At 43.1% G+C, this 26,624-nt stretch overlaps 1 protein-coding gene across 1 annotated transcript; it reads right to left on the bottom strand.

The window, feature by feature from the left end:
• Positions 1-26,624, bottom strand: OTUD3 (OTU deubiquitinase 3). Its single transcript, XM_021683517.1, has 8 exons — positions 26,410-26,624; positions 17,976-18,124; positions 13,557-13,669; positions 8,989-9,111; positions 3,716-3,847; positions 3,130-3,226; positions 1,551-1,735; positions 1-177 (listed from the first exon to the last, which is right to left on the bottom strand). The coding sequence occupies exons 1-8, from the start codon at positions 26,622-26,624 to the stop codon at positions 1-3; spliced, it is 1,191 nt and encodes a 396-aa protein (XP_021539192.1).

Here is a 26,624-nt window from a genome sequence, read left to right as displayed (position 1 = left end):
TCAGATGTTGAGAGCGGCAAAGGTCTTCACCAAGGTGACCTGCACGTTCGCATCTGCCTCACCTCGGTTGCTGTCCCTGTGGCCACTCCTGCTCTCCAGGGCTTTGTGACGGTGCCTCTCCTCCTGTCGCTTCTTCTTCTCCAGTCGCTGCTGCTCCCGCCTCTGTTTGTTGGTGACCTGAAAGAGAAGGCCGCTGGGTGAGCTGCCTGCGCGGCAGACTCAGGGGCCTCCTGCCGAGGGGGGACTCGAAGCCGACGGATCTGGGGGCACGGACTGCTTCTCAGCAAGAACAGAGAAAACCCACCTAACAGACCAGACGTGATGTCTTTCCCATCATGGCTCAAATTTACATTTAAATTTCTATCCCCTCTGCTGAGCTAGCAAACGAAATCAATTCCATTCTCCTCATAATCCAATACACAATGACCTAAGAAACATTAACCCCAATCCTGCGAGAGATAACACTCAAACATGCCATAGGACACCTGTCTCTACATAATTTAATGCCCCAGGTAATCCTAACAAAATCCTCAGAAGCTTACTGCATCTTTACCTTGGCCTGTGGCTTTTTACATTATGCTGTATTTGGGGCTCAGAACTGCTTGGTGAAAGTCTTTAAAATGAATTCCAAATTCAGTAAAAAGAATGGTGTCATATACTACTTGCAGGAGTCAGGGGCAGGGAGGGAGACGGACAACCCCACCGGGAAGCATTTGACAATTTACCAAAAAGCCTTAAAAAGATTCAAATATCCATACCCTTTACTGTGACTCTAGCCACCAAAAAAATAATAATAATAATAATAATGCAAAATACAAAGATTTATACACAGTTTTTCAATGAAGATGATGGCATTTATGGGGATTTTATAACACGGATTAACATGGAAACACCCAGGGGTGCCTGGGTGGCTCAGTCGTTAAGCGTCTGCCTTCGGCTCAGGTCATGATCCCGGGGTCCTGGGATCGAGCCCCGCATCGGGCTCCCTGCTCCACGGGAAGCCTGCTTCTCCCTCTCCCACTCCCCCTGCTTGTGTTTCCTCTCTTGCTGTGTCTCTCTGTGTCAAATAAATAAATAAAAATCTTAAAATAGGGGTGCCTGGGTGGCTCAGTCATTAAGCGTCTGCCTTTGGCTCAGGTCATGATCCTAGGGCCCCGGGATCGGGCCCCGCATCGGGCTCCCTGCTCGGCGGGAAGCCTGCTTCTCCTTCTCCCACTCCCCCTGCTTGTGTCCCCTCTCTCGCTGTGTCTCTGTCAAATAAATAAATAAATACTAAAAAAAAAAAAAAATAACATGGAAACACCTGGACACACAGTAACACTGGGCAGGAAAGGGAGGCTGTCTGTGTGTACACTGACACACAGAAAATTGGACAAGCAAGGTTCTCATTCTACTTCTTGCTATCCCCTTATGCACTCCCTGTATTTTCTACCATAACTACTTTAAAAACATCAGAAAACAATGACACACTAAAATGAGCTCCAAGTTCCCACCCCTGCCACTGAAGCACCACCGCCCACCACTTGCCCTTGCGAGCCCATCCGTCGTACCTTTGGGAGCTGGTTTTTATTTGCTTTGTTTTCTTCACTAGGTCTTGCCCGCTCTTTATTGTTTTCAGGTCTGCCTTCATCTGAGCCCGGATTTCCAAAGAGTCTGGTGCCACTGCCGCCCTCCTCCCATAAAGGGCCACACTGCTTCAGACTTCGGCCACTGGACTCAAGGTTCTCCTCTGCATCTTCCAAAGAAAGGATTTTATTAAAATTGAGAACCTAAGAGAGTTTCACAACCTAACAATGCACAACTCCAAAATCACCTGTCATTATGAAGAGCAAGTTTCCTTGAAGCAAAATTCTAATATCAAGTCAATACAGTGGGGCACACAAGGAGGGAAATAACTGGTAATACCTGGAAAATAAATTTAAAAATAACCTGCTGATCAGCTTAATCATCGGCTTCCCACCTGCAGAGTGTTTTATTAAACCACTTCTAACACGTATTTTTAGGAGGAAATCTTTCATTTGCACCCAAGACCCAGAAAGGAAACAGGCCCCAAACCTGAACTGTCCAATACAGCAGCCACCGGCCACATGCAGCCATTTAAATTAAAAATAACTAAAGTTAGGGGCGCCTGGGTGGCTCAGTTGGTTAAGCAACTGCCTTCGGCTCAGGTCATGATCCTGGAGTCCCGGGATCGAGTCCCGCATCAGGCTCCCTGCTCGGCAGGGAGTCTGCTTCTCCCTCTGACCCTCCCCCCTCTCATGCTCTGTCTCGAATTCTCTCTGTCTCTCATTCTCTCTCTCTCAAATAAATAAATAAAATCTTTAAAAAAAAAAAAAAAACTAAAGTTAAACAGAAGTTAAACTTCAGTTCCTTACTCCCACTTAGCCACGCATGTCAAGTACACACTATACTGGATGGCACAGACACTGGATGGCGCTGTTTCAACGTCACAAAGACCAAGTTACTCACAGCTTTCTGAGAAAGCAGAGCAAATGTATAAAGAAGAGAAGAAAACACCCAAACACATGGAAAACTGTAATGCTGGAAACAGTATCTGGCACATATCTGTCAATACGTATTGAAATCATTTTAAATAAAAGTAACTTGTGAAAACAGTAAGACTCTATATCTTGTTTTCCATCTTCTGAGTCACAGAATTAAACCCAGTTCAAGTAAAAAAAAATTCTAATTTATCACCAGTTGATGGATGCTAGCCATCTACGTATATCCATTAGAAAACTCAGTTATTTCTCTCTCTATTCTATTTCAGCTATCATTTTGGTTTTATAAGGGATTCTTCTTTCGAAAAGAATAAAGTCTTCCCTGACACTCTCCATCCCTCCAAGACCAGCGTAGGTTGGCCTTTCCATGTGTCCCTCTGGTGCCTTGTACTCCCCAACACTAGCACATATAATTATACCAGTTTCCTCATCTGTCTCCCCTCTGCTCCCCTTGACTCCAGATTATCTTTCTCCCCAAGGCAGGGCTAGCGCCTTGCAAAACATGCCCGCATGCAGAAAGTGATAAATGACAGTATAATCACTACCTGTGCCATGATGAAAAATAAACATTTGGAAAATCACCAATACAACCATTTTGAAAGCGTATAAATATCAATCATGGACTTACTATTTCTTTTCCCCTGGTTCATCTGAAGCATGGCAATTATTGCAGATTCAATATTATAATTTTCAGCTTCCAGGTTCTGGACTATCAAATTAAAATCCTATCCAAGAAACAAAGGAACACTTCAAGACTGGGTATACTCTTCTACCTACCTCTACGTCAACAACCTGATACACAAGAAGAGGTAATGGTGAGAATTAGGGCATGGTTTCAAGACCTTTTCCATTTAGAAAATGTCTTAATTTTCAATAAGGCTGGTTACCTGAAATAACCATTTAATATAAATGAATTCCTTTATACAACTGCACTTTTACTAGTGTAAATGTTAGTCAGAAAAACAAAAACAAAAAACCCACACACTTCCTTAGGATTTTGAGCAGTACTGGGTAAAGTCTAGCAAACAAGAGAAAAATGAATAAATAACTCTCATTAGGTCTTCTCACTCGATCTAATGAACCACAAACATCACAAACCTTGTTTGGCCCATCAGGTGTGGGCATCCTAGACTGGGCCTACGAAACCGGCAGGTGAACTCGGCCCAGCAATGCTTGCTCATGCACCGTTATTACCACAGCACAGAAATACTCACTGAACATCCAGTTGCATTGCAAACTTTCTGGACAGCATCTTCTACTTCATCTCTCAGGTCATCCTCAAAGTCAATGCTCTTCGTCTTGATCTTTTCCCTTTTATTTGATTCATCTTGATGAAGCATCTGAAACTAAAGGAAATATAAAGAGTAATAATCATGGAACACACAAATTAGGTTCAGAATCTTCAACATAGGAAGACATCCTAATCTCAAAATCATTCATATATATATGGGGGAAAGATTCCAGGAGCAATCTTAAGGGAATAGCACTGACCAGGCTAAATTTCATCCAAGACACGGAGATTCCAGAACCACAACAGAAGTCCTAAACGAAAGGCCCAAGATATAGGATAAACTGTTCAGTAAGAATGGCATTAGAGCTCCTACGTAGTTTCTAGATACCAACATTCTGGCAATGAATGCTTCTGTCTTGACTAGCACATATTTGTCTCAGTTGATTTCTGGAGCTGGGAGCTTAGTCACAGAAGCTCCCCTGATGAGCTTCTGCAGCAGGACAAGTTGTCTTGAAGAAACATTCATATATATATCCCTCATCTGGGTCCCTAGGCCCTATCTGATCATCAGCAAGCTTTGGTGTGCTGAAGTTCCTGTCCCAGCTGGACAGTCACAGATGAGCGTGACTCATCTAACCTCATCTGACCTCACCTAACCATGTGCATACCACCACATGCGAGGAAATCTGGCAATCCAAATCCTAAAAACACAAAGAGCAGTTCACTTGGTATCCATGAGGACTTTCAGACCTAAACTTATATCAGAATAGCTAAAATCATCCCGTTATGGCTGCTCAATCACCTTCTCTCTTCACTTCCTACTAACACAGGGAGATGGGAAATAGGCAAGGACAAATTCCTACTTGTTTGCATGTAAAAGCGTAAGTGGAATCCAGCAGTGTGCAGTCCATTCCTTACAATACAAAGGGATCTATTATAAAATTATACCCGAACAACTTGGCAACATGTATCAAGTCTTTAAAATGTATCCAAAGGAAATAAATGCCAAATAATGTCAACTATAGAAAGGATTTATGTAAAAGTGCTCACCACAGCACTACTAATAGTGGTGAGGAACTGGAAAGCTGAGGTTTCACAGTGTATGTATGGTTGAATAACCATGGTAAATCCATACAATGATGCTTCATTTCCGTTAAAGGAGCTCAATAACCATGTTCACTACCATTATTATTTAACAATGTTTTGGAGGTAATGGCCAATGCAATTAGCGCCCCCCCCCCAAAAAAAAACGGAAGTATGAAATTGAAAAGGAAGAAGAAAGATTACCACTATTTGCAGATGATATAATTCTATACCTAAAAAAAAAAAAAAAACCCAAGAGAACCAAAAAACTACCACAGACAAAAAGAATTCTGGCAAATCATATACTTACAAGAATCTAGTACCCAAAATATATAAAGAACTCTTATAATTCAACAAGAAAAGCATAAATACCACAGTTAAAACACGGCCAAAGGACTTGAGCAGACATTTCTCCAAAGACATACAAATGGCCAACAAACACATGAAAAGATGCTCAACATCATTAATCACTACAGAAATGAAAATCAAAACCTTGAGATAGCATTTCATACCTAGTAAGATGGCCATAATTTAAAAGAGAAAGAAGGAAATATAACAAGTGTTGGTAAGAGTCTGGAGAAAGCGAAACCTGAATACACTGCTGATAGCAAGGTCAGAGGGCGCAGCTGCTATGGAAAGAGTGTGGCAGTTCCTCAAGAAGTTAAACGTATGACCAAGCAATTCTACTTCTGGCTATGTATCCAAAAGACAGAAGACAGGGACTCAAATATTATGCACAAATATTCACAGCAGCACTATTCACAAGACCCTGAAGTGGAAATAACCCACAAGCCTATCGACAGATGAAGGGATAGTGAATGGGCTCCATCCACACGATGGAATATTAGTCAGTCTTAGGAATGAAGTAAGGACGCCTGCTACAACATGGACGAACCCTGAAAACATGATGCTAAGTGACAAAAGCTAGTCACAGAAGCCCACATACTGTATGATCCCACTTACATAAAAAGTCCAGAACCAGTAAATCCATACAGACACAAAGCAGACTGGTGGTGGCTGAGGGAGAAAAGGAATGGGGAATGACTGCTTCGTGGGCACGTGGTTTCCTTTCGGGGTGAGGAAAATGTTTTGGAACTGGAAGGAGGAAGAAGCTGCACAGCTTGTGCGTGTATCAGTGGTACTAAATTGTACACTTCAAAATGGTTAATTTGGGGGCGCCTGGGTGGCTCAGCCGGTTAAGGGTCCGACTCTTGATCTCAGCTCAGGTCTTGATCTCAGGGTCCTGAGTTCAAGCCCTGCATTGGCTCTATGCTGGGCATGGAGCCTACTTAGCCTACTTAAAACACACACAAAAAAACTTTAAGGGCGCCTGGGTGGCTCAGATGGTTAAGCGTCTGCCTTCGGCTCAGGTCATGATCCCGGAGTCCTGGGATCGAGTCCCGCATCGGGCTCCCCGCTCTGCGGGAAGTCTGCTTCTCCCTCTGCCTCTCTCTCTCTCATGAATAAGTAAATAAAATCTTAAAAAAAAAAAAAAAAAACTTTAAAATGGTTAATTTTATGTTATATGAATTTTTACCTGAATTTTAAAAAAAGACAGAATTCTGCAGGATAGCTAGGTGTGCACATATTTAACATTTTGTTAACAACGCTCATATATACAAATGATAACCAGGTAGGAAATATAAAGAAAAGAAATATCCTTCCCTTACAATAGAAACAAAAATACAAAACACCTAAGAACAAACTCTACAAAAAATGGGCAAGATCTACATGCAGGAAATGCTCCTGAGGATCACCAAAAAAGTCAATTAAACAGAAAAAAAAAAGCTTATCAGATTCTTGGCCAGAAAGACTCAATGCCATAAAGATGTCACTTTTTCCTGAAGTTAATCTATTCATTTAATGAGATCCCAATAAAAACAAAATCAAGAGGACTTCTTTTTAACTTGACAACCTTATTCTAATATTCATACATAAAACAAAAAATCAAGAATATGAAGGAAATTATAAAGAAAGAAAAGTAATGTGAAAATTCTACCAGATTTTAAAATTTAATCAAAACAACAAACACATGAACACATGAACAGAGAAACCAGTGAAATAGAATCAACATCTAGAAATAGACCCAAATACATATGGGAATTTTATATGCCAAAAAAGTGGCATTTTAAATCAGTGGAGAAGAGATACATAATAAATAAATGGTTTGGGTACAACTAGGTAACCACAAGGAAAAATATAAAGTTGGATCCATACTCTCACACACTTATAGGAATATAAATTCCAAAGAGAGACAAGATTTAATTTTCTTTGAAAAAATGAAACCACAAAAGTGCTAAAATAAAGTATGGGAGACTTCTTTTTAACCTCAGACTACGAAAGACCTTCCTAACTATAACCCAAAACCCAGAAGACATGTAAAAAAACTTGATAAATTCAACCTCATAAAAATCTAAAACTCCACCACAGCAAAGACTGTTGCGGAAAGAATAAAAAGACAAATGGACAGACTGCGAAAAAAAACTGGCAGATCCCACCACCGACAGGGGCTAATTTCCCTAATATGTAAAGGCTCCTGAAAAATCGCTAAAAAAAAAAAAGAGAGAGAGAGAGAGAAAATGGGCAAAGAAAATGAATACAGCTCACAAAAAAAGGAAATACAAATAGGTGGTAAACCCAGGAAAAGATGCATAGACTCACTACTAAGAGAACCACAAATGAAAACCATTTTTCCCAAGGCACTGACAAAGGCTGGGGAATGTGGCGCCACGTCGAGCCGGCAACCATGCAAGAAGAGACGTGCCTAGAGTGGGAGTGCGAACCGGTGAAGCCTCAGAGACGGCAGTTTGGCAAGACCTGTCACGATCATAAACACACATGTCCTTTGATGCAGGAAGGACTTTCTAGGAATCTATCCCACAGATGCACTCACACGAGTGTGAGATGTACATATAAGGCACCAGATGTTGTTTCTAAGAGCAAAAGCATGAAAACTGCCTCAAAGGCCAGCAGAGAGACTGGTCAAACACACTACAGCGCATCCACCAGACAGAACACTACGTGGCCTTAGGGACCGCTGTGAGCGAGACTCCAAGCTAGGACCAATGTGAAAAGCACAGTACAAAACAGGGCATGCAGGATGCTGCACCGGGGGCAGAGAGCAGGTAAAGACAGCAAAAGCGGAATACACACACAGACACACACACTTGCTTGATGTGGGAAGTACCTCGAGGAGATTTTATGACATGCCGATAATACTGGTTGCATTCAGGCAAGGGAACAGTTTGGAAGAGCAATTTCACTTTATTTTTTAAAATTACAAAGAAAGCTTGTAATAAAGTGAGAACAGGCTCATTAAATAATGTTAACTGAACAAAGCGGGCAACACTGCTAGATAAGCACCAAAACAATAACAAAAACTGCATCCGTGTGGTTGACTTTGTATACTTGTTATTTTCTTCCCTTTTTCTATACTTTCCAAACTTCAGATATGAAGCACGGATTAATTTTAAAACACAGAAGTAATTTCAGAATTTTATATAAATTCTATTCATGTAATCACAGTCATCAGCTATTAGGAAGAGCAAAAGAATGACAAGCGATTTTATCTATTGCTCTCACTGAGGCTAAAAAAAAAATTAAAAATCAAGCCCACAGATTCTTTTTTTTTTTTTTTAATATTTTATTTATTTGACAGAGACACAGTGAGAGAGTGAACACAAGCAGGGGGAGTGGGAGAGGGAGAAGCAGGCTTCCCGCGGAGCAGGGAGCCCGATGCGGGGCTCGATCCCAGGACCCTGGGATCATGACCTGAACTGAGGCAGACGCCTAACGACTGAGCCACCCAGGCGCCACAAGCCCATAGATCCTTAAAGACAACTTTCCATAAAAACATCACTGGTTTTGGGAGTGCCTGCATGGCTCAGTCGGTTGAGTGTCCAACTCTTGGTTTCAGCTCAGGTTGTGATCTCAGGGTCGCAGGATCGAGCCCCAGGTCAGGCTCCACACTCGGCACAGAGTCTGCTTTAGATTCTCTCTCCCTCTCCTTCTGCCCCTCCCCAACACTCATGCTCTCACTCTCTCTCTCTCTCAAATACATAAATAAAATCTTTTTTTAAAAAAAAAATCACTGGTTTTTAGCTCCAGGGCATACAGCTCTTGACCCAGTCCCTCCAGGGCTGAGAACACAGAAGAAACAGGGGCCTCACTCACATCCGTCTGGAGGTGTGCGGGGGCTTCCGAGTTGTCATTGAGCCTCCGAACGCTGTCATAGTGCTCTCCACACCGATATGCAATGTGTAACTCCCTCACGCTGCTCTTCTCCGTGCCACGAATCTGCAGGCAAAAGAAGGGGAGACAGATGCCAGCGAGGATGTGGATGGTGTCAACTGCGGGAAGGAAATACCCCCTGGGTTGTCCAGGAAGCCCAGTCAGCAGGCTCTATGCAGACACAAATTTGGGATGGGCCTGGATGTGCCAGAGGGCTGGGCCGGAAGAATAGGTATCCAACAAGTATCTGCTGCAATGAGAAATTTGGTGCTACACACCTGGACTCTGGGCCCTGTGTTTTTAGCCTCTGATTTAATTTGTGGGAAAAAAATAAAGGAAAGACTTTCTCTTAAAAAAAAAAAAAATGCTTAGGCAACTTCTGAATTCTCTTTCTCCCACCCATGTTATGTAGGCTTCAATATGCTTAACATGTAACTATATGGAAATCTATTCACATGAAAAAACATAGTCAAAAGCTGGAGCAGATTTACGAGGAAGTTAAAGCAGCTTACACTTCAGAGGCATCTGCACCCCTCAGCCCCTCCATGCACAGGCCCTTTCCGGGGTGGAAGGCCCAGGGGCAGAGACAGATTTGTTCAGCTTGAAGCTCAAACAACCTGGGGCCCTCTTTGAGAAAAAGAATACAAAATTACAAAATTAAATTGCTAGAACCCCTTCTAAGACCTTGAAAGGGGACTATAAAAATGAGGGACCAGACACTCATGCTTTATTAGCTTCACAGTAAATCCACCCATCGTTAAAAATAGCATTTTCCATCAACCGCATACTAAGAAACATTAACAAGAACAAACTCAAAAATCTCCCACTTATACTAATTTCAAAACAAAATGAGATATAGTCAAGCAGTACTACCACGGTGCCCAATGCTGTAAGCACTACTCCCAAGGCAGTCTATGCGAATGGTACCCACGAGCACAGCCCGACAAGAATGGTGTTCCCTGGAGTTGTGCCATACAGAAGCCCTAAGGGCTGGCCTGGGTATGCCCCCAAGAAACCACCATCTCCACAGAAACTCCGAAGTAATTCTGAATCTGTCCCTTAAAAAGCCCAGCAACTGTTTCTTTGTTAAAATTCCAAAACATCAGCACCTCCTTCTTGTTTTTACTGAAAGTCATAGGTAGTAAGATACTGCCATTAATTCAAACTGGTCTAAAACACAGCAAAACCCAGGGAACAAGCAGGAACCACACAAGTCTAGAGGTCAGAACCATGGAAATTTCCTCCAGGTAGAATATTTAGGTCTCAAAATACAGAGAGTCTGGTTTTGACACATAATAGAGCAAATACCATTTATCTCCCAGGAAGAGTAGTGGAAAAGGAAACTAGTTGACTAGAATCTTTGAATGACATTATCCCTAAAGCATGTGCGTATTTAAATAGTACTCTATACACATAATGAATAGGAAAAAATAACTGGAGTAGTCACCCAAATTGTTAACTGTGATGTTTACGGGGAAAGAGATTACAGAGGACTTTCATTTTCTACCCTACGCATGTCTACACTGTTCACAGAAGCACATACTCCATTTGTAACCAGGAAAAAAAAATGCAGGTTTCAGGATCTCCATGCTGTGAGTACAAGTCTACTCATTCATTATTCATGCAAGAGCTCTTACCCCAGACAGTAGCAACCAATGCAGTTTCTTTTTTTTTTTTTTTTAAAGATTTTATTTATTTATTTGACAGACAGAGAGAACACAAGTAGGCAGAGCGGCAGGCAGAGAGAGAGGGAGAAGCAGGCTCCCCGCCAAGCAGGGAGCCCGACGCGGGGCTCGATCCCAGGACTCTGGGATCATGACCTGAGCCGAAGGCAGACGCTTAACCGACTGAGCCACCCAGGCACCCCAATGCAGTTTCAATTCTTAAATTTTATAAGGTATTTCAAAAGGGAGTGGGAAGATGAAGGAGATCCAGTGCATAGTTTCATTATATAGCAAATACATTTATTTTAAAAACATACACTTTCAGTGTTTAGCAATCCATAAAAAAGAACACTACAGAAATGTATTTGCAGGGGCGCCTGGGTGGCTCAGTCAGTTAAGTGACTGCCTTCGGCTCAGGTCATGATCCTGGAGTCCCGGGATCGAGTCCGATATCAGGCTCCCTGCTCAGCAGAGTCTGTTTCTCCCTCTGACCCTTCCCCCTCTCATGCTCTCTCTCTCTCATTCTCTCAAATAAATAAAATCTTAAAAAAAAAACAAGAAATTTGCAAAAAAAATTCTTAACTATGCAGAATTATCTTCCACAACTACCTAGATAATCAAAAAACTTTAAAAAACAGTTATCAGGGCGCTTGAGTGACACAGTCAGTTAAGCATCCGACTCTTGATTTCAGCTCAGGTCATAATCTCGGGGTCATGGGATCGAGCCTCTGCACTCAGTGCAGAGTCTGCTTGTCCCTCTCCCTCTGCTCCTCCCCTCCACACACACATTCATACACTCTCTCTCTCTCTCTCTCAAATAAATAAATAAAATCTGTAAAAAACAGTTATCAGTGGAGGGAAAGGCAGGCTGTAGTTACTAAGTTGGCACTGAGTATTTTTCTTCAAGAATAGGGTCATAATGCTATATACTCAAATGATCTTGATGACTTCTGCTAAACAGTAAAACTTTAATGACAACAAACTGGGACAACGGAAGCAGTTATCAGTATTCTTGGCCCTAAGACCAACCCTACAAAGAGAGAGTCTCAGAAAATATGAGCGCATTCCCTGGTGTCCGTCCACCTGACAAGACTGCCCCAAAACACAACACATACAGTCACCCCCCTGTCCCTGCATCTTGCACCAACCCATGAGTAGCTCATTTATTCTGGTGTAAGAGAATTTCGTTAAAGGATATTATGACAGACGCAGAAGACTATATACTTCCACTTATAGGACATTCTGAAAAGGGAAAACTGTAAGAGATAAATGATATTAGTGGTTACAAGAAGCGAGGGATGCAGAGATGGAGCTGTGACTGCAGAGGGGCATGAGGTGACTTTTTGGAGTCGTGGAAATATTCTGTATGTTGACAGTGGTGGTAGTGACATGACCGTGTTTGTCAAAACACACAGAAGTATACATTAGAGAAGGGTGAATTTTGCTCTATGTAAATTGTCTCTATAAACTTTATTTTTAATGAGCAAAGGCTAGAAATAAACAACTTACAAAGGAATATACATGTGCAGGTGGTATATTTAAAAAATGAGGAAAAAAGGTCATTGTTGCCTTTATGAAAATAATAATAGAGATATAAGTGTGTGTACACATGCACATGGAAGCATCTACATGTGCGCAGATGTGCTTCAAACAGGTATGAAACCACTGTGATACGTCTCTTTCCAGCTTCAGCTAACAGTGCATGCGAATGCCAGGGATACACACTCACATGTTAACAGTAATAATCTCTGGGTGATGTGACTCTGGGTGATTTTTATTTGCTTTTATGGGCTTTTCTGAACTTCCAAATTTTTCTATGATTAACATGTCTTAGCTAATTAAAAAAAAAAACAAACTTAGAAATGGGGAAGTGATGGGAGTCAGAGAGGACTAATAGAAATCCTATGCACAGCTTTAGGAGCTGAGTCACAACGGGAAAAGCAGCACTGTGAATGCAAGGACGAAGGGTAAGGGGGTGGCAGCCTAGAGACTCCCCCCCGACCTGTGGCTTTCCATACTCCAGAATGTTTGGTTTGATGGACTGTTTAGGGGAGATGAGGTTAATTTAGGATACCAAAGGTAAAGAAAGGCGAAAACAGGTGAATGGACAGGTACTTCATGACAGGGGTTTGGGGACCATCCTGAACATGTGTCATAAAATCTTATTTGCCATAGAAAAACCACTAAAACCATTCTGTGTGGCTGGGCAGAGCACAGAACAGAAGTTGACATCCTAGGCCATGAAATACATTTTGCTGTTCAGAACACACTTTGTAGCAATGCTTACTAAGTGCATTTGGTTTTTGTCTCCCTCCACGTAAAACAACAAAACATACACATGGGATCGGCATACCTCCAACTAGAATTTGTAGGCACTAATCCTCTAGATTCCCACTTTACTATTTTCTACAGTGTTATCTAAAGTATTTCCATATTAGGCTCTCTGCCCTCAAATTACCCAGTTATCTGACTGCTAAATAATATATATTTTTTTAAGTTTTTATTTAAAGTCAAGTTAGTTAACAAACAGTGTTAATATTAGATTCAGGTGTACAATTTAGTGATTCAACACTTCCGTAAGATACCCAGTAGTCATCACAAGTGCCCTCCTGCATCACCATCACCTTGCTAAATAATACTGTTAACCTTCTAAAGCTCTCTGACTTATACTTCAGACTCCCTATGTACATAGCACGGGGTTTAATTCCGAGCCACCAGCAGCTTCCCGTCTGTGGGTAGGCCTGCAGTCCAAGTGACCCTGTACGGTTCAATATCACCATCTCCGGACACCCCCAATGCTAATTTGTAAATAAGAGCTTAAGATAAGTCCCTCAGTGGGTGACCTACCTGCCACAAAGGGGCATTAAGTTGATGAATCACCACATTCAATTGATGATTTCTTGCAAAGGCTACGATTGCATCATTACCAGCAAAGGTGCCAGGCTTTGCCAAACTGGCCACTGCACAGAAACAGGAGAGAGAGAAAAATGAACTCTTTAGAATGGAAAAATCCAAGTGCAAACATACTTTGGTATTTGCTTGGTTCCAAATGATAAAAAACAGAAGGACATATCTGAGAAGTCCATTAGCTTTGTCAGAACTAGGAATTCAGTTGGTTGAACAGTATGTCGACTGCTACTCAGAAGAGTACCAATCAGTCATAAAGGAGTCATTTTTTCCTTCATTAAATACTGACCGCTTCCTATATGCCTAACTCTGTAAGAGACTGGACGATAACCAGAGTAACCTTCAGTTTGCATTAATGAGTGTTATTAGGTGTTAAGCACAGCTCTACTCACTTCTGGATTATTACTTTTAATCCTCAAAAGTCTCTGAAAGAGATATCGTCATGCACACCATCTTACAGATAAGGAGCCCAAGGCACAGAGTAGTTTGTAACTGTGCCCAAGGCCACAGAGCTGGTACACAGCAGAGCTGACATTGCATCCCAGGCAGCCTGACTCCAAGATCTGGCTCTTGGCCACTCCATTACGCAGCTGGTCACAGTTTGAGTTCAAGGAGTCTACAACCAGTGGGGGGCAAACAACAAGAAAACAGGCACTACTGATGTGTAAGTGCTTCAGGAAAGGGATATACAATAAAGAACTTGGCCTTACCCAGAGAGGTCTGGCCTTTGGTCCCTGGCTCCTGGGTAATAACCTCTAAACCCTTGACATTTCCCAGGTGAAAGGATGATGAGCCCCTTGGCCACAATGGACAGTTTATGCTAATGAGGTGACTCATGATGGGCCTCTCTGGCCATGTGATGTTAGAAGACTTGGGGAACTGGGAGCTGGATACTCAGTGTAACCACTTAGGCAACCAATCAATAATATCTACATAATAAAGCCCCAATAATCCAAACACGGAAGTTTGTGAGCTCCCTGGCTGACAATATTCTGTGATTGTGTAACCTTCCCAGACTCTACCCCTCGGCTAATTTTGACCCATATCCTTTTCTTGTAATAAATTATAACTGTGAGTATAACAACCTTCAGTGAGTTCTAAGTCCTAACAAATTATCGAAACTGAGAGTGGTTCTGGGAAACCCCCAATCTGCAGTTGGTATCAGAAGAGAGTCTTGTGGAAGACTGCGACCCCAAACCTTGTCATTTGGCTGACTCCAGATTGGGACCACAACTGAGTCTGGTAGTGGGAGGGGGAAGTAAGGTGTATCAGACAAGCTTCTCAGCGGAGACAACTGCACTGACTCCCAAAGGGTGAGCAGGAGACAGACAGAAGAAGAACGATGACAATCCAAGCAGAGGCGAGAGAGAGAGGATGAGCTTGTGCGCTGTACAGTATGGCAGGAACTTGGGACTGCTGAGAGCCGGCAAAGGGTAGAGAAGTAACAAGAGCTCAAGAGTTTAGACTTTATCCTCAGGTCCATGGGGAGCTGCCAACAGGTTTTAGATAGGGGAAAAAGGTCTTAGATGTGCATTTAAATCACCACTCTGGCTGCAACGTGGAAGACAAACTCAAAGGGTCAGGAGGCGATGGAATCAGTCCAAAGAGTATCGAAGAAATCTAAGCAAATGGCCACCGAGGCTTGATTTTATGAGGGAGGAGCAGTGAAAGAAAAAAGCATTAAGGTAGAAGTGACAAGACTTAAAAAAAGACTGGGCATGGGGCGCCTGGGTGGCTCAGATGGTTGAGCGTCTGCCTTCGGCTCAGGTCATGATCCCAGAGTCCTGGGATCGAGTCCCGCATCGGGCTCCCTGCTCCGCGGGAAGTCTGCTTCTCCCTCTGCCTCTTTCTCTCTCTCTGTCTCTCATGAATAAATAAATAAAATCTTTAAAAAAAAAAGACTGGGCATGAGGAGAGAGGGGGAGAAGGCACTGAGCATATTCGGGTCTCTGTATAGTTGGAGAAGCCAGAGTCTAAAGGAAAGGAACAATCCTAAACAACACAGCCGTATGCCAGGGTAACTAGGCCCTAAAGAGTTAAGTGAGCCATTTATTTATTCACTTAACAAATGTCTTCCGAGTGCCTACCACATGCCAGGCAGTGCCACCTTGGGGAACAACCCCAGTCCTTGCCCTCAAGAATCTCACGGTGTAAAAAGGCAGACAGGCATTAAAAACACATTAACTAGAAGAGTGATAAATGTAGTAAGTCTAGTCTTCCAGTGACCTGCAAATGGAAGTGTAGACTTCTCAGTTTCCTTTCATTCCACTATGGCAGTCAAAACCACCTCTCACACCTCTGATGCTCAATTTCTTACGGATCACCAACCAACCATCAGGCAAACACAGTGGCATTTCAAAAACACACCCTCCTGTCGTACATCTACAGGGACCATCACGCCAGCGACTGCAGGCTTTAGTCCCTTGTCCTGCCACACCCCCAAATTGACCACGTGACCTCCACTGCAGCTATTCACAGCAGAATCTCCAGTCACAAACCAAAAACTCTCTTCATCCAAAATGATATTTTAATTGGACAAATGACACAATTCATTTTATATAGCACTAAACTACAAAACTTGCCCCATAGACCCACACTTGTAAACAGCTGACCATCTGGTAACTTGGTATCTGCTAGACAAAAAGTGAGACAGGGAGAGGAACCATCAGAACTGAGTGACTGGTGTAAACTACTCATGGGGGGAGGGATGGTTTGCTGCTGTGTCCCTTTGCTGCTGGTGCCTAATGAATGAGTCCTTTCCTGGTGGGAATGAGTCCTTTCCTAGTGAGGAATGAGAAAGGCTTTGGGGTCATGAATAGTCTCCCTCCCAAAGGTCTTCCTCCTGCTGCCCCCTATCTTGATGGAGAGTATAAGGATACAGCTACCTAGCCATTCTCCAGAACCTTCAGAATCACCTTTGTCTCCTCCTCCTCCCCTCCTCCCCACCGCCAGTGAGGCCTGTCAATTATAATACCAAACTGTGTCTTGGTCTGGACTCTACCCATTACCCCCAGTAGCTGGTGGAGACCCTCTTATCGTTTCATCTGGCCAATGTGGAGAGCCTTCTAACTCATCCTCCTCCTCAGTCTCTCTGCATCCATTCTTGACATGGTTTCCAGAATTAGTTCTCTAAAACACAGAAAGATTCTGTCTCTTTCTTAGTAAGGGTATTATGTGAGCCCTGTGATGAAAATGTTAGTTGTAAAATACAAATAGATCAACACCTCGTTTAGTAGATCCTTAAAAGTTTATTTTATTTACTTATTTATTTATTTATTTTTAGATTTTATTTATTTACTTGAGAGGGAGAGAGAGAGCACGAACAGGGGAAGAGACAGAGGGAGAAGCAGACACCCTGCTGAGCTGGGATCCCCGATGCAGGGCAGGGCTCTATCTCATGACCCTGAGATCACGGCCTGAGCTGAAGGCAGATACTTAACCGACTGAGCCATCCAGGTGCCCCGAACCTTAAAGTTTAAAAGCTCAAATGTACTAGGGCTCCTGGGTGGCTCAGTCAGTTAAGCGTCCAACTCCTGATTTCAGCTCAGGTCATGATCTCGGGGTCCTGGGATGGAGCCCTGTGTCAGGCTCTGCACTCAGCAGGGAATCTGCTTCTCCCTCTCCCCCTGCTCCGTGGGAAAAAAAAGCTCATATGTACTTTCTTATTAGAGTTGAGCTAATTTAAATCACTAACTGACTTGCCTCAAAGAAAAGTGGTTGTGTTTGGGTTTCTGGTGAGAAATTAAAATGACTACTGCTTTTTCTGATTATAAAAGCAATACGTGGTCATTTTGAAAATCAGAAAAATATGCAGAAGATCATTTAAAACTGTCATAGTCCCACCATCCCCAGATGGCTGACATTTATTAAGAACTTATTTAATTGTATTATCTAATTTAATCTTTACCAAAAACCCTATATATTGGTGTTATTATATCTCCTAGTTGTTGAAAGTAAGTGGTTTCTGAAAAATAAGCAGAGCCAAGAATTACCAACCATAAAATGTTAGTACCTACCCACTTTTCCTAGTATGTTTCTGTGTGTGTATACCTTTCAAAACGAAGATCAGTCTATATATATTTTTTATAGGCTGCTTTTACCCCCCACTGAATAAGAAGTCATAAATAGCTTTTCAGGTTAATTAACATCATCATTTTTATTAAGGGTACAGACACCTAAACCTATTGATTCCCAACTGCCTAGCTTGCTGCCTATTACAGAGCAGACAAGTATTTGTTGAATGAATGAATGACATAATTTATGTAATCAAACCCCTGACTGAGAGAGTAGGGAATGCTGATGGATTTAATTACCCAATGCATTACTCCTGGAGGATCCAGTGTCCCATGGTGAACCTACCATGTTTCTCAAAAGGAATGTCATCTTCTACAAAGGGTTCAAAATCTTCCCGCTGCTTTATCATGTAATCCACTGTCTCTTGTCGGTGCTTGAGATGATTTCGTGAGTGTCCCTCCAACTGATCACCAAGTGCTCTGAACAGGCAATTGCTATCAAAACAAAAATGTTGGTCAAGACCTTTTAAAAATGAACTTAGTTCATCTGAAACAATGATGCTTCATGCTAGGTCACCCATGGAAATCGTTCCTGTTGAGATAAAGCCTCAACTCTGACAGTCCAGGATTCTTCCCAAACACTGTGGGGAGAGCACTAGGGCAGGCATTCAACCACATCACCTTCTTGAGAGGCAACAAACTGGAATCTCATTCCCCACTTAGCAGCTGGCTGACTCAGGAAAGACAATAAACTCCCCAGGCCTCAGCTGCTTCGATATATGGAGGTGGTGATACAATAACCACCTGAAGACAGGGTCCAGACATTATAGGCCATTCCACAGCTAAGGACTATGATTTCCAGAGCCCCTTCCAAAGTAATAAATCATATCTACTGCCTCTTTTCTAAAACCAGCTCCGCTACAGCGGGCCAGCTAACTAAGCATTCATCTAACAAAGAGTACCCAAAAGATAGCAATTTGTCAGGCTCCTAATACAAGCAATTGAACTCTACATCCTGTTTGAGTCCTACAAACGTAGTGGAGAAAACTGTGAGAAGGAAAGCCCGTATACAACACATAGTTGTACTATGCAATGACCCTCTCCCTCCTTGGCTCCCCTCCTCCCACCCAGGGAGCCGCAATGCCATTGTTATTCCTGCCAAATGGAAACTTTAAACACCATTTTTTGTTTCTCAAATTAAAATGCTGGTAATAAACTGTAAGAGCTATCTTTCCTTGGAAACTCCTCAAAGGCTTCTAAAACTCCAAACTGTATCACGAACACAGAGCCCAGACACATGGAAATTGAAACAAGAAAAACACCATCTAGTATCCTTAAAACTAAGGCAATAAGCCATTCTGAAGACCAACAGTTGCCCAGTTTCACACCAAACTGTTCGCTCTCCCAAATGCCAAGCGAGCGCTCTACCATTTGAGCTAATCCCCCGCTTTCGCTCTCCCAAATGAAGAGTAAACTCAAAATATAAACTCATCACTTCCAGAACTTCAGACCTAAATTTGCAGGAGAAAGAGGTTTTTTGTTTCCAACTCAGAAAAGTGAGTTTTCAACAGAAAGTTATGGAGAAGGCAGAAATCTCTTCAAACATATAAGGATGTATACTTTTTTTTTTTTTTGCAAAGGGGGAGGACAGAATTTAAAGAATGCAGATTCTATAAACCAGAAACCAAGAAACTATGCATCAATTTGGGGCAAGATTCTAGAACCAATTGGAATATAGCATTTCTATATACTACACTGAGGTGTCTTTTGCTAAAATATAACAATAGCCATCTTTTTTCACCCACAGGAAAAAAAAAAATAAGCTAATGGATAAGATGGTCTCAATTTTGGGCGCCTGGGTGGCTCAGTTGGTTAAGCGACTGCCTTCGGCTCAGGTCATGGTCCCGGAGTCCTGGGATCGAGTCCCACATCGGGCTCCCAGCTCAGCGGGGAGCCGGCTTCTCCCTCTGACCCTCTCCCCTCTCATGCTGTTTCTCTCTCTCTCTCTCTCAAATAAATAAATAAATAAAATCTTTAAAAAAAAAAAAGATGGTCTCAATTTTAAGCTTTCCTCTCAAACTTCTTTAAACCCTTAGTACCTGCCACCACTAGTCAGTCTACTCTTGAATCTAGTTTAAGAGGTGTGATTTGGGGGCGCCTGGGTGGCTCAGTCAGTTGGGCACCCGACTCTTGATGTCAGCGGAGGTCATGATGTCAGCGTCGTGGGATCAATCCCCGCGTTGGGCTCTGTGCTCAGCACAGAGTCTTCTTGTCCCTCCTCCCTACCCCTGCTTGTGGGCACACGCGCTCTCTCGCTCTCCCTCTCTCTCTAAAATAAATAAAATCTTAAAAAAAAAAAGAGGTATGATTTAGCACAAAATCATGTATTTAGTTATTTTACATTAAATTCATGATATTCTACAGAAAGTAATATGCTTTCTAAGAACTTTCAGTAACATGGGCAAATATTCTCCATACAAGCCAAAAAAACAGGGATAAAACTATGTATGCTGCGTGAACTTGACCATGTCCATCTCCCCCTATATATACAGACACCAAACACACACAAATGTATGCAAACACTGAAACCATCACTTACATAGCTCTTACGATGTGCCATAGACTGTTCCACTTTATATGTATTAGATGTGTTTAGTCCTCACAACTCTATGGGACAGGTACTATTACTATCCTCCTTGGGTAACTTACCCACAGTCACAAAACCAGTAGATGGTGGGCCCAGGAGTCAAACCAAGACACCAAAAGGTTAGCCGTAGTTATCCCTAGATAGTGGAATTAGGAGTAACTGTTAAACGTATTTTAATACATTTGTCTATGTTTACCAAACTCTCCTTGAGCTTACTAAAAATAAGTAGGCAAAATGAAAAATCAAGATAGATAAATCACTTTCTTTTCTGACAGAGTAACAAGAGAGTGACCCAGGAAAAGTGAACACTACACCCTTAGCGTAGAGGGCAGCCTCAGGGAGCCCAGCAAGAACACTCATGATACCCACGAGAACAATGCGACCAGTGCCCGAAGGCCCTCTAGGGGATCCCAACTGTTTCCTGAGCCCACACCCTCGCCCAGTACACTACAGCAAGCCTTCTCAACACCCATACTATTGACATTTGGGGATGATTCTTTGTTATGGGGGCTGTCCAGTACACCGTAGGATGTTTACGAGCATCCTCGGCCTCTACCTACTAGATGCCAGTGGCACCCCCACCGCCTCCCTCCCTGTCGGCTGGGACAACCAAAGCTATCTCCAGACATCGCCAAATGTTCCCTGCGGGCGTCAAAATCATCTCCACGTGAGAACCACTGCACTATCAGGATATATGTAAGGTCTTGCATTTGAGTTCACAAAAATAAGCAATTACGTAAGTAGTGTGTTAGAGTTCTGGGTGCTCGATAATAGTTTAGGAGGAGACAATACTGTAACAACCACTGAAAGAACTAATGGCCCCCGAGGCTGCAATCATAGTAGTTAATATGCAGAAAGGGCGGGTTGGGGGTGGGGGAGGGACAGGTCTTGTCCTCTTTGAGGTCAGACCACAGCTAGAGTACTAGGTATGATTCTGGTCACCACATTTTAAGAGAGACATGTTCAGATGAGAAGTGGCTTTAAACTATATAATATGAAGAACATGAACAACTAGTGCTTAGCCTAAAGCGGGCTCAGCAGGACATGAGAGCTACCTCCAACTATGTGTTATGGTGAAAAGGATGCTGTATTTGTACCATAAAACTAAAACATGGGAGCTCTAGAGACACAGATTCGGGCAAATGAAAGGAAATTTCAGCTCTATGGAAATAGGTTATAAACTAAAGATCTTGTAAATTTCTATCTGGCAATCCTCCGTGATTGTCTACATACGTGCTGTACACAATGGTAGCCAATAGCCACGTGTGACTACTGAGCACATGAAATGTAGTTAATCGAAACTGAGGCGTGTTGTAAGGATAAGATACTGGATTTTGAATAGTATTTTAAAGACGTAAAATATCTCATTAAAAATGTTTATATTGAGGGGCGCCCGGGTGGGTCAGTCGTTAAGCGTCTGCCTTCAGCTCAGGTCATGATCCCAGGGTCCTGGGATTGAGCTCTGCATCGGGCTCCCTGCTCTGCGGGAAGCCTGCTTCTCCCTCTCCCACTCCCCCTGCTTGTGTTCCCTCTCTCGCTGTGTCTCTCTCTGTCAAATAAATAAAATCTTTTAAAAAAAGTTTAGATTGATTATATGTCAAAATGATAATATTTTAACATATAGTGACATATATATTAAATTAGTCTCACCTATTTCTTTTTACTTTTTTAATGTGGCTAATGGAAAAATTTTTAATTACATATTGGCTCCTGTTTTATTTCTATTGGACCAGCACTGGCCTAGATCACTGATTCTCAAAGTGGGATCCCTAACAACTTGAAAACTTGTTTGGAATGAAAATTCTCAGGCCTCACCCCAGGCCTACTGAGTCAAACATTCTGGGGTTAAAGCCCAGCAACCTAGGTCCTCCAAGTGGTTCTGTTGCATTCTAAAGTTTGAGAAACACTAGCCTAGAATATAGACTCTAACTCAGTGGTTTGTGATTATGGCTGCACATGAGAATCACCTGTGGACATTTTAAAGGTTATCAGTAACCAGGTCCCACTGCTTAAGATTCTGGTATAGCTGATCTAGAAGAGGCCCAGACACTGTATTTTTTCCAAAGTTCCCTAAGAAGCCGGCGTTGATGGTATAGTGGTGAGCATAGCTGCCTTCCAAAGTTCCCTAAGTGTGCCAGCAAAGTTAAAAACCACTGAGCTAGATGCAGAGCTGCTGTACACGGGATGCAGGTACTAATGGATAATTACAAAAGGTCATGTGTGAATACCCTTCCATCACTAAAATCCTAGGATTCTAAAAGCAAAATAAATATTAAAAAACAAATTAAAGCGCCTGGGTGGCTCAGTTGGTTAAGCGACTGCCTTCGGCTCAGGTCATGATCCTGGAGTCCCAGGATGGAGTCCCGCGTCGGGCTCCCTACTCAGCAGGGAATCTGCTTCTCCCTCTGACCCTCCCCCCTCTCATGCTCTATCTCATTCTCTCTCTCAAATAAATAAATAAAATCTCAAAATAAAAAAATAAAAAATAATAAAAAACAAATTAACTTGTTTAGCACAGAGATAAATGGTTAAAATTAGTGATTCTTTAATGTTTTAATTGTAGAACACTACAATTAATTGTAGGCAATTGAGGGCAACATTTAGTAAGATGCAACTAGATACAGTTCAGACAAATGCTAATATTGTACTGCCTAATCCAATTAGAGATTCTTTTCACACTATAGCCAATCAAGTTGTTTTTTTTTAAAGATTTTTTATTTATTTATTTGAGAGAGAGAATGAGATAGAGAGAGAGAGCATGAGAGGGGGAGGGTCAGAGGGAGAAGCAGACTCCCCGCCGAGCAGGGAGCCCGATGCGGGACTCGATCCCGGGACTCCAGGATCATGACCTAAGCCAAAGGCAGTCGCTTAACCAACTGAGCCACCCAGGCGCCCCGCCAATCAAGTTTTTAAGGACAATACCAAGGTTAAAATATTTCTTTCTTGTTTTGAAACTGAATCTAATTTATGTGGGTCCACCCTCCAGACAACATGACAAATACAAGGCGGCCCATGATGCATGACAAAACCCCGTAAGTATCTCCGTGATTAATCTATGCTAAATTGACTCAACTCACATAGAGGCTACATTAGAGGATACTAGCTAATTTATCCCCAGGCGCCCAGAGGTTCCAGGATGCTACAAGTACCATACCGCCTACAATGAGTATGCCTCAACAGCGAGATGCTATGTCAGGCTACTCAATATTGTAATCAGACCAGAATGGAAAGACAGAAGAGTGGAGGCTGTCAACTTTTCAATATTACCATAACTTTATTATATTTCACCAAGAGTACTCAATAAATATTAATAAAGAATCTGTTGATACCTACTAAGCCATCACATACACAGGGAACACCATCTACTGCACATCATATCCAAAAGCGCCACAATACTAGAGGGCTGAGCCACAGCCCATCTCATGGTCCCCAGGGGAAGAATGTGTGAACAAAACGGAGTGAGCCTCATGGAACCCACACAGAAGGAATTATCATTAACATTTTATCTAACATTGTCTCAAGAATCAAGAATAGGGACCTGGGAAGGGAGAGACATAAACATTCCAGTCAAGCTGGCCTCTGGCCCTGCAGCCTCTCTGCCTGTGTTCTACCCTTGTACCCTGATACTCCTGCGTCCGAAACAACTCATATCTCTCTCAAAAATAATGCGCTCCTGTGCCTTTACATTACTCCTCAGCCTAGAATGTTCTCTTGACATATTCCTATTGGCCCTTCATGACCCAGTCTGAGTACGACCTCCTCTGAGAGGCATCTGGTACAGTGTAAGTTCACTGAACATTGGCTGAGTGAATGAGAAGGCCTTCGTGATCGCTCCAGGAGTGCTGGCCACTGCCTTCTCAATAGTACTATAATCAGTCACTGTTAAAAATATACCAAACACGGGACGCCTGGGTGGCTCAGTCGGTTAAGCGTCTGCCTTCGGCTCAGGTCATGATCCCAGGGTCCTGGGATCGAGTCACGCATCGGGCTCCCTGCTCCGCGGGGAGCCTGCTTCTCCCTCTGCCTCTGTCTCTCTGTCTCTCATGAATAAATAAATAAAATCTTTAAAAATATATATATATACCAAACTGTACTTTAATCATTTACATCATCCATTCTCAAAGTGGGGCCCAATTTGGGGGGGAAGGGAAGGTAGCTCTGAGACCCTCTCAGGGTATTCCTGAGTTCAAAACTAAGATGTTACTTATCTTTTGCACTCTTACTCTCTCACAAGCATACAGTGATTTCCAGAGCCTACCTGATACATAAGGTTATCACTCTGACAGTTAATGGAATGTGTGTTTGTGTATTCTTGTGTTTCTAATTTTTGTTTTACTTTCAAATACAGTAAATATTGACAGCTATAACCCACATAAACAAAAGCTCTTTGGAGTTCTTAGTAATTTTTAGGAGTGTAAAGGAGTCCCTAGGTCAAAATGTTTAAGCTCCCTTATTCATTTATCTCTTACTAGGCTGTGAACTCCTTAGGTATCTTAGTCATCAATGGATTCCGAGCTCTTGCTCAATCAATGTTTGCTGAATTAACTAAGTATGTTCTCTTGGGGGCAGATCGGAGTAGAGGTAGTACCCCCAAAGTTTCCCATAGCATTATGAAAGCTCCCTCAAGATTTTACAGTTCCCTGGGCTACAATTCCTGCTCAGAAGCAACCTTCTGTTGAGTACTTCAGTTTCCTGGACACTGTGACATGGAGAATACCATGTCCAGTATAACAGACACAGCAATTCAATCATTTGCAAGGAACAGCCCCACCTCAATCCCAGTGTAAAATATTCAACTGTAAAGTATTCTAGTTTATGTAGCAATATCTTGTGCTTGTAAGTTTGATTAGGATAAGTAAGGCCCAGAATAGTTAATAAACTACAGTTGACGAAATCAAAGTACTAGGGTAAAAGCAAGACACAGCAAAGCAAGTCTTTAATGGTAGTGACTCCACTAAGAAAATGTCCCTTTGAGAGGCTCTGCTGAGGGTGTACTTGGCCTCCATGATATTTTTATCATTCATTCATAGAACAAAAATGCACTGAATGCCCTCTATGTACTAGGCACTATGCTAGGTGATGGTGAGTAAAACTGTAAAGCCAAGCGTCTAAGCACTGAGCATAGGTAGGAAAGATGGGAAAGATAAATTAGTGCCAGTTCATAAACAGTCTCGATCAATAAGCTACAATGTAATGCGAAATCCAAAAAAAAACCACTTTCTTCCCTCTTCTCCATGCTTAGTGAGTAAGGCAATTCTATATTGTCTTTAACTTCATCTTATTCCTCCCTCTGCCCTTTCTGAGCCCTCAAATGAAGGGAAGAACAACAGCAGCCAGGCTGTTATTAATACTGTCTCTTCCAGAGTGGCATCCTGGCAACCAGACTCCCCCTGACCTACCCCTGCAATGAGGATGCTAAATGTTCTCCTTCCCTCTCCTCTTTATGCTTCTGTCATTCATGCTTCTGGATCCATATCCGCTTCCCTTTCCCCATTTTCTCCCTCCCACCCCACTTATTTAGCTCGTGTTCCCTAAAAAAGCTTGCCCTGGATTCCAGTCTAAGCCCCAAGCAAGCTCGGATAAGCATCAGAGGAGAAACGGGAGGCCCACAGAAGTCAGAACTAGAGAAGTTACCTTCAGTTCAGTAAACAACAGGCCCTCAAAGACCTAATTTCCCAAGTGTAAAAGGAGGGCAACACCCAACAGTAAGAACTAGAAAAGGACAGAGTGTTACACTGAGTGGGGCTTCGCCGCTTTCTCCTTGTCTCAGCGTCATTCTGACTGCCCTACGTGCTGTCCTGCTCTTCGAGGGACCGGCTCCATCTCATTCCTCCAGGTCTCAGCTTAAATGTCACCTCTCAGAGAGGCCTTCCTGGGCACCGATCTAAAGGAGACCTGCTTCAGTGCTGTCTCTCAGGACCTCTTCACAGTTTCCTCGCGGCCTCTGCCACCGTTAGGACAATTTGGGATTACTCGAGCGCCGCGAGGGGAAGGACCCCCCCAACCCACCCCGGCACTGGAAAGCGGTGGCGCTCGGAGCCGCCTGAATGAATGAGTGGATGAGAGCGGGCGACGCTCGCCATGCCCCGCGCGTCCCCCGGCGCCGCCTCCCGCGCTCCCGGGCCCGCCTCACCCGTCCCCTGGCACCTCCCGCAGCTTCAGCCCCAGGGCCTGCAGCTGGTTGGCGAAGCTGACGAACTCCTCCTCGCAGCCGCCACCGGACTCTGGCCGGTTCCGCCGCTCCTTGGCCAGGGCCCGGCGCGCCGCCCGCTCGTCGCGCTTGCGCTCGGCCTCGGCTTTCCGGCTGCCGCTTCCCGGCCGGCCCTTGGCCGCCTGCTTTCGGGACAT

Source organism: Neomonachus schauinslandi, chromosome 4, assembly GCF_002201575.2.
Source record: "Neomonachus schauinslandi chromosome 4, ASM220157v2, whole genome shotgun sequence".
Classification (NCBI taxonomy): Eukaryota; Metazoa; Chordata; class Mammalia; order Carnivora; family Phocidae; genus Neomonachus; species Neomonachus schauinslandi.
Note: the sequence above shows the minus strand (reverse complement) of the source record. Positions and strands in the feature narration are given on the sequence as shown.

Coding starts and splice junctions, on each gene's coding strand:
- OTUD3 (XM_021683517.1), bottom strand. CDS start 26,624: ATGTCCCGAAAGCAGGCGGCCAAGGGCCGGCCGGGAAGCGGCAGCCGG. Junction 9,112..13,556: donor TTAATGCCCCTTTGTGGCAG/GTAGGTCACCCA, acceptor TTTTGCCTGCAG/ATTCGTGGCACGGAGAAGAG. Junction 3,848..8,988: donor CCGCACACCTCCAGACGGAT/GTGAGTGAGGCC, acceptor TATTTCCTTTAG/TTTCAGATGCTTCATCAAGA.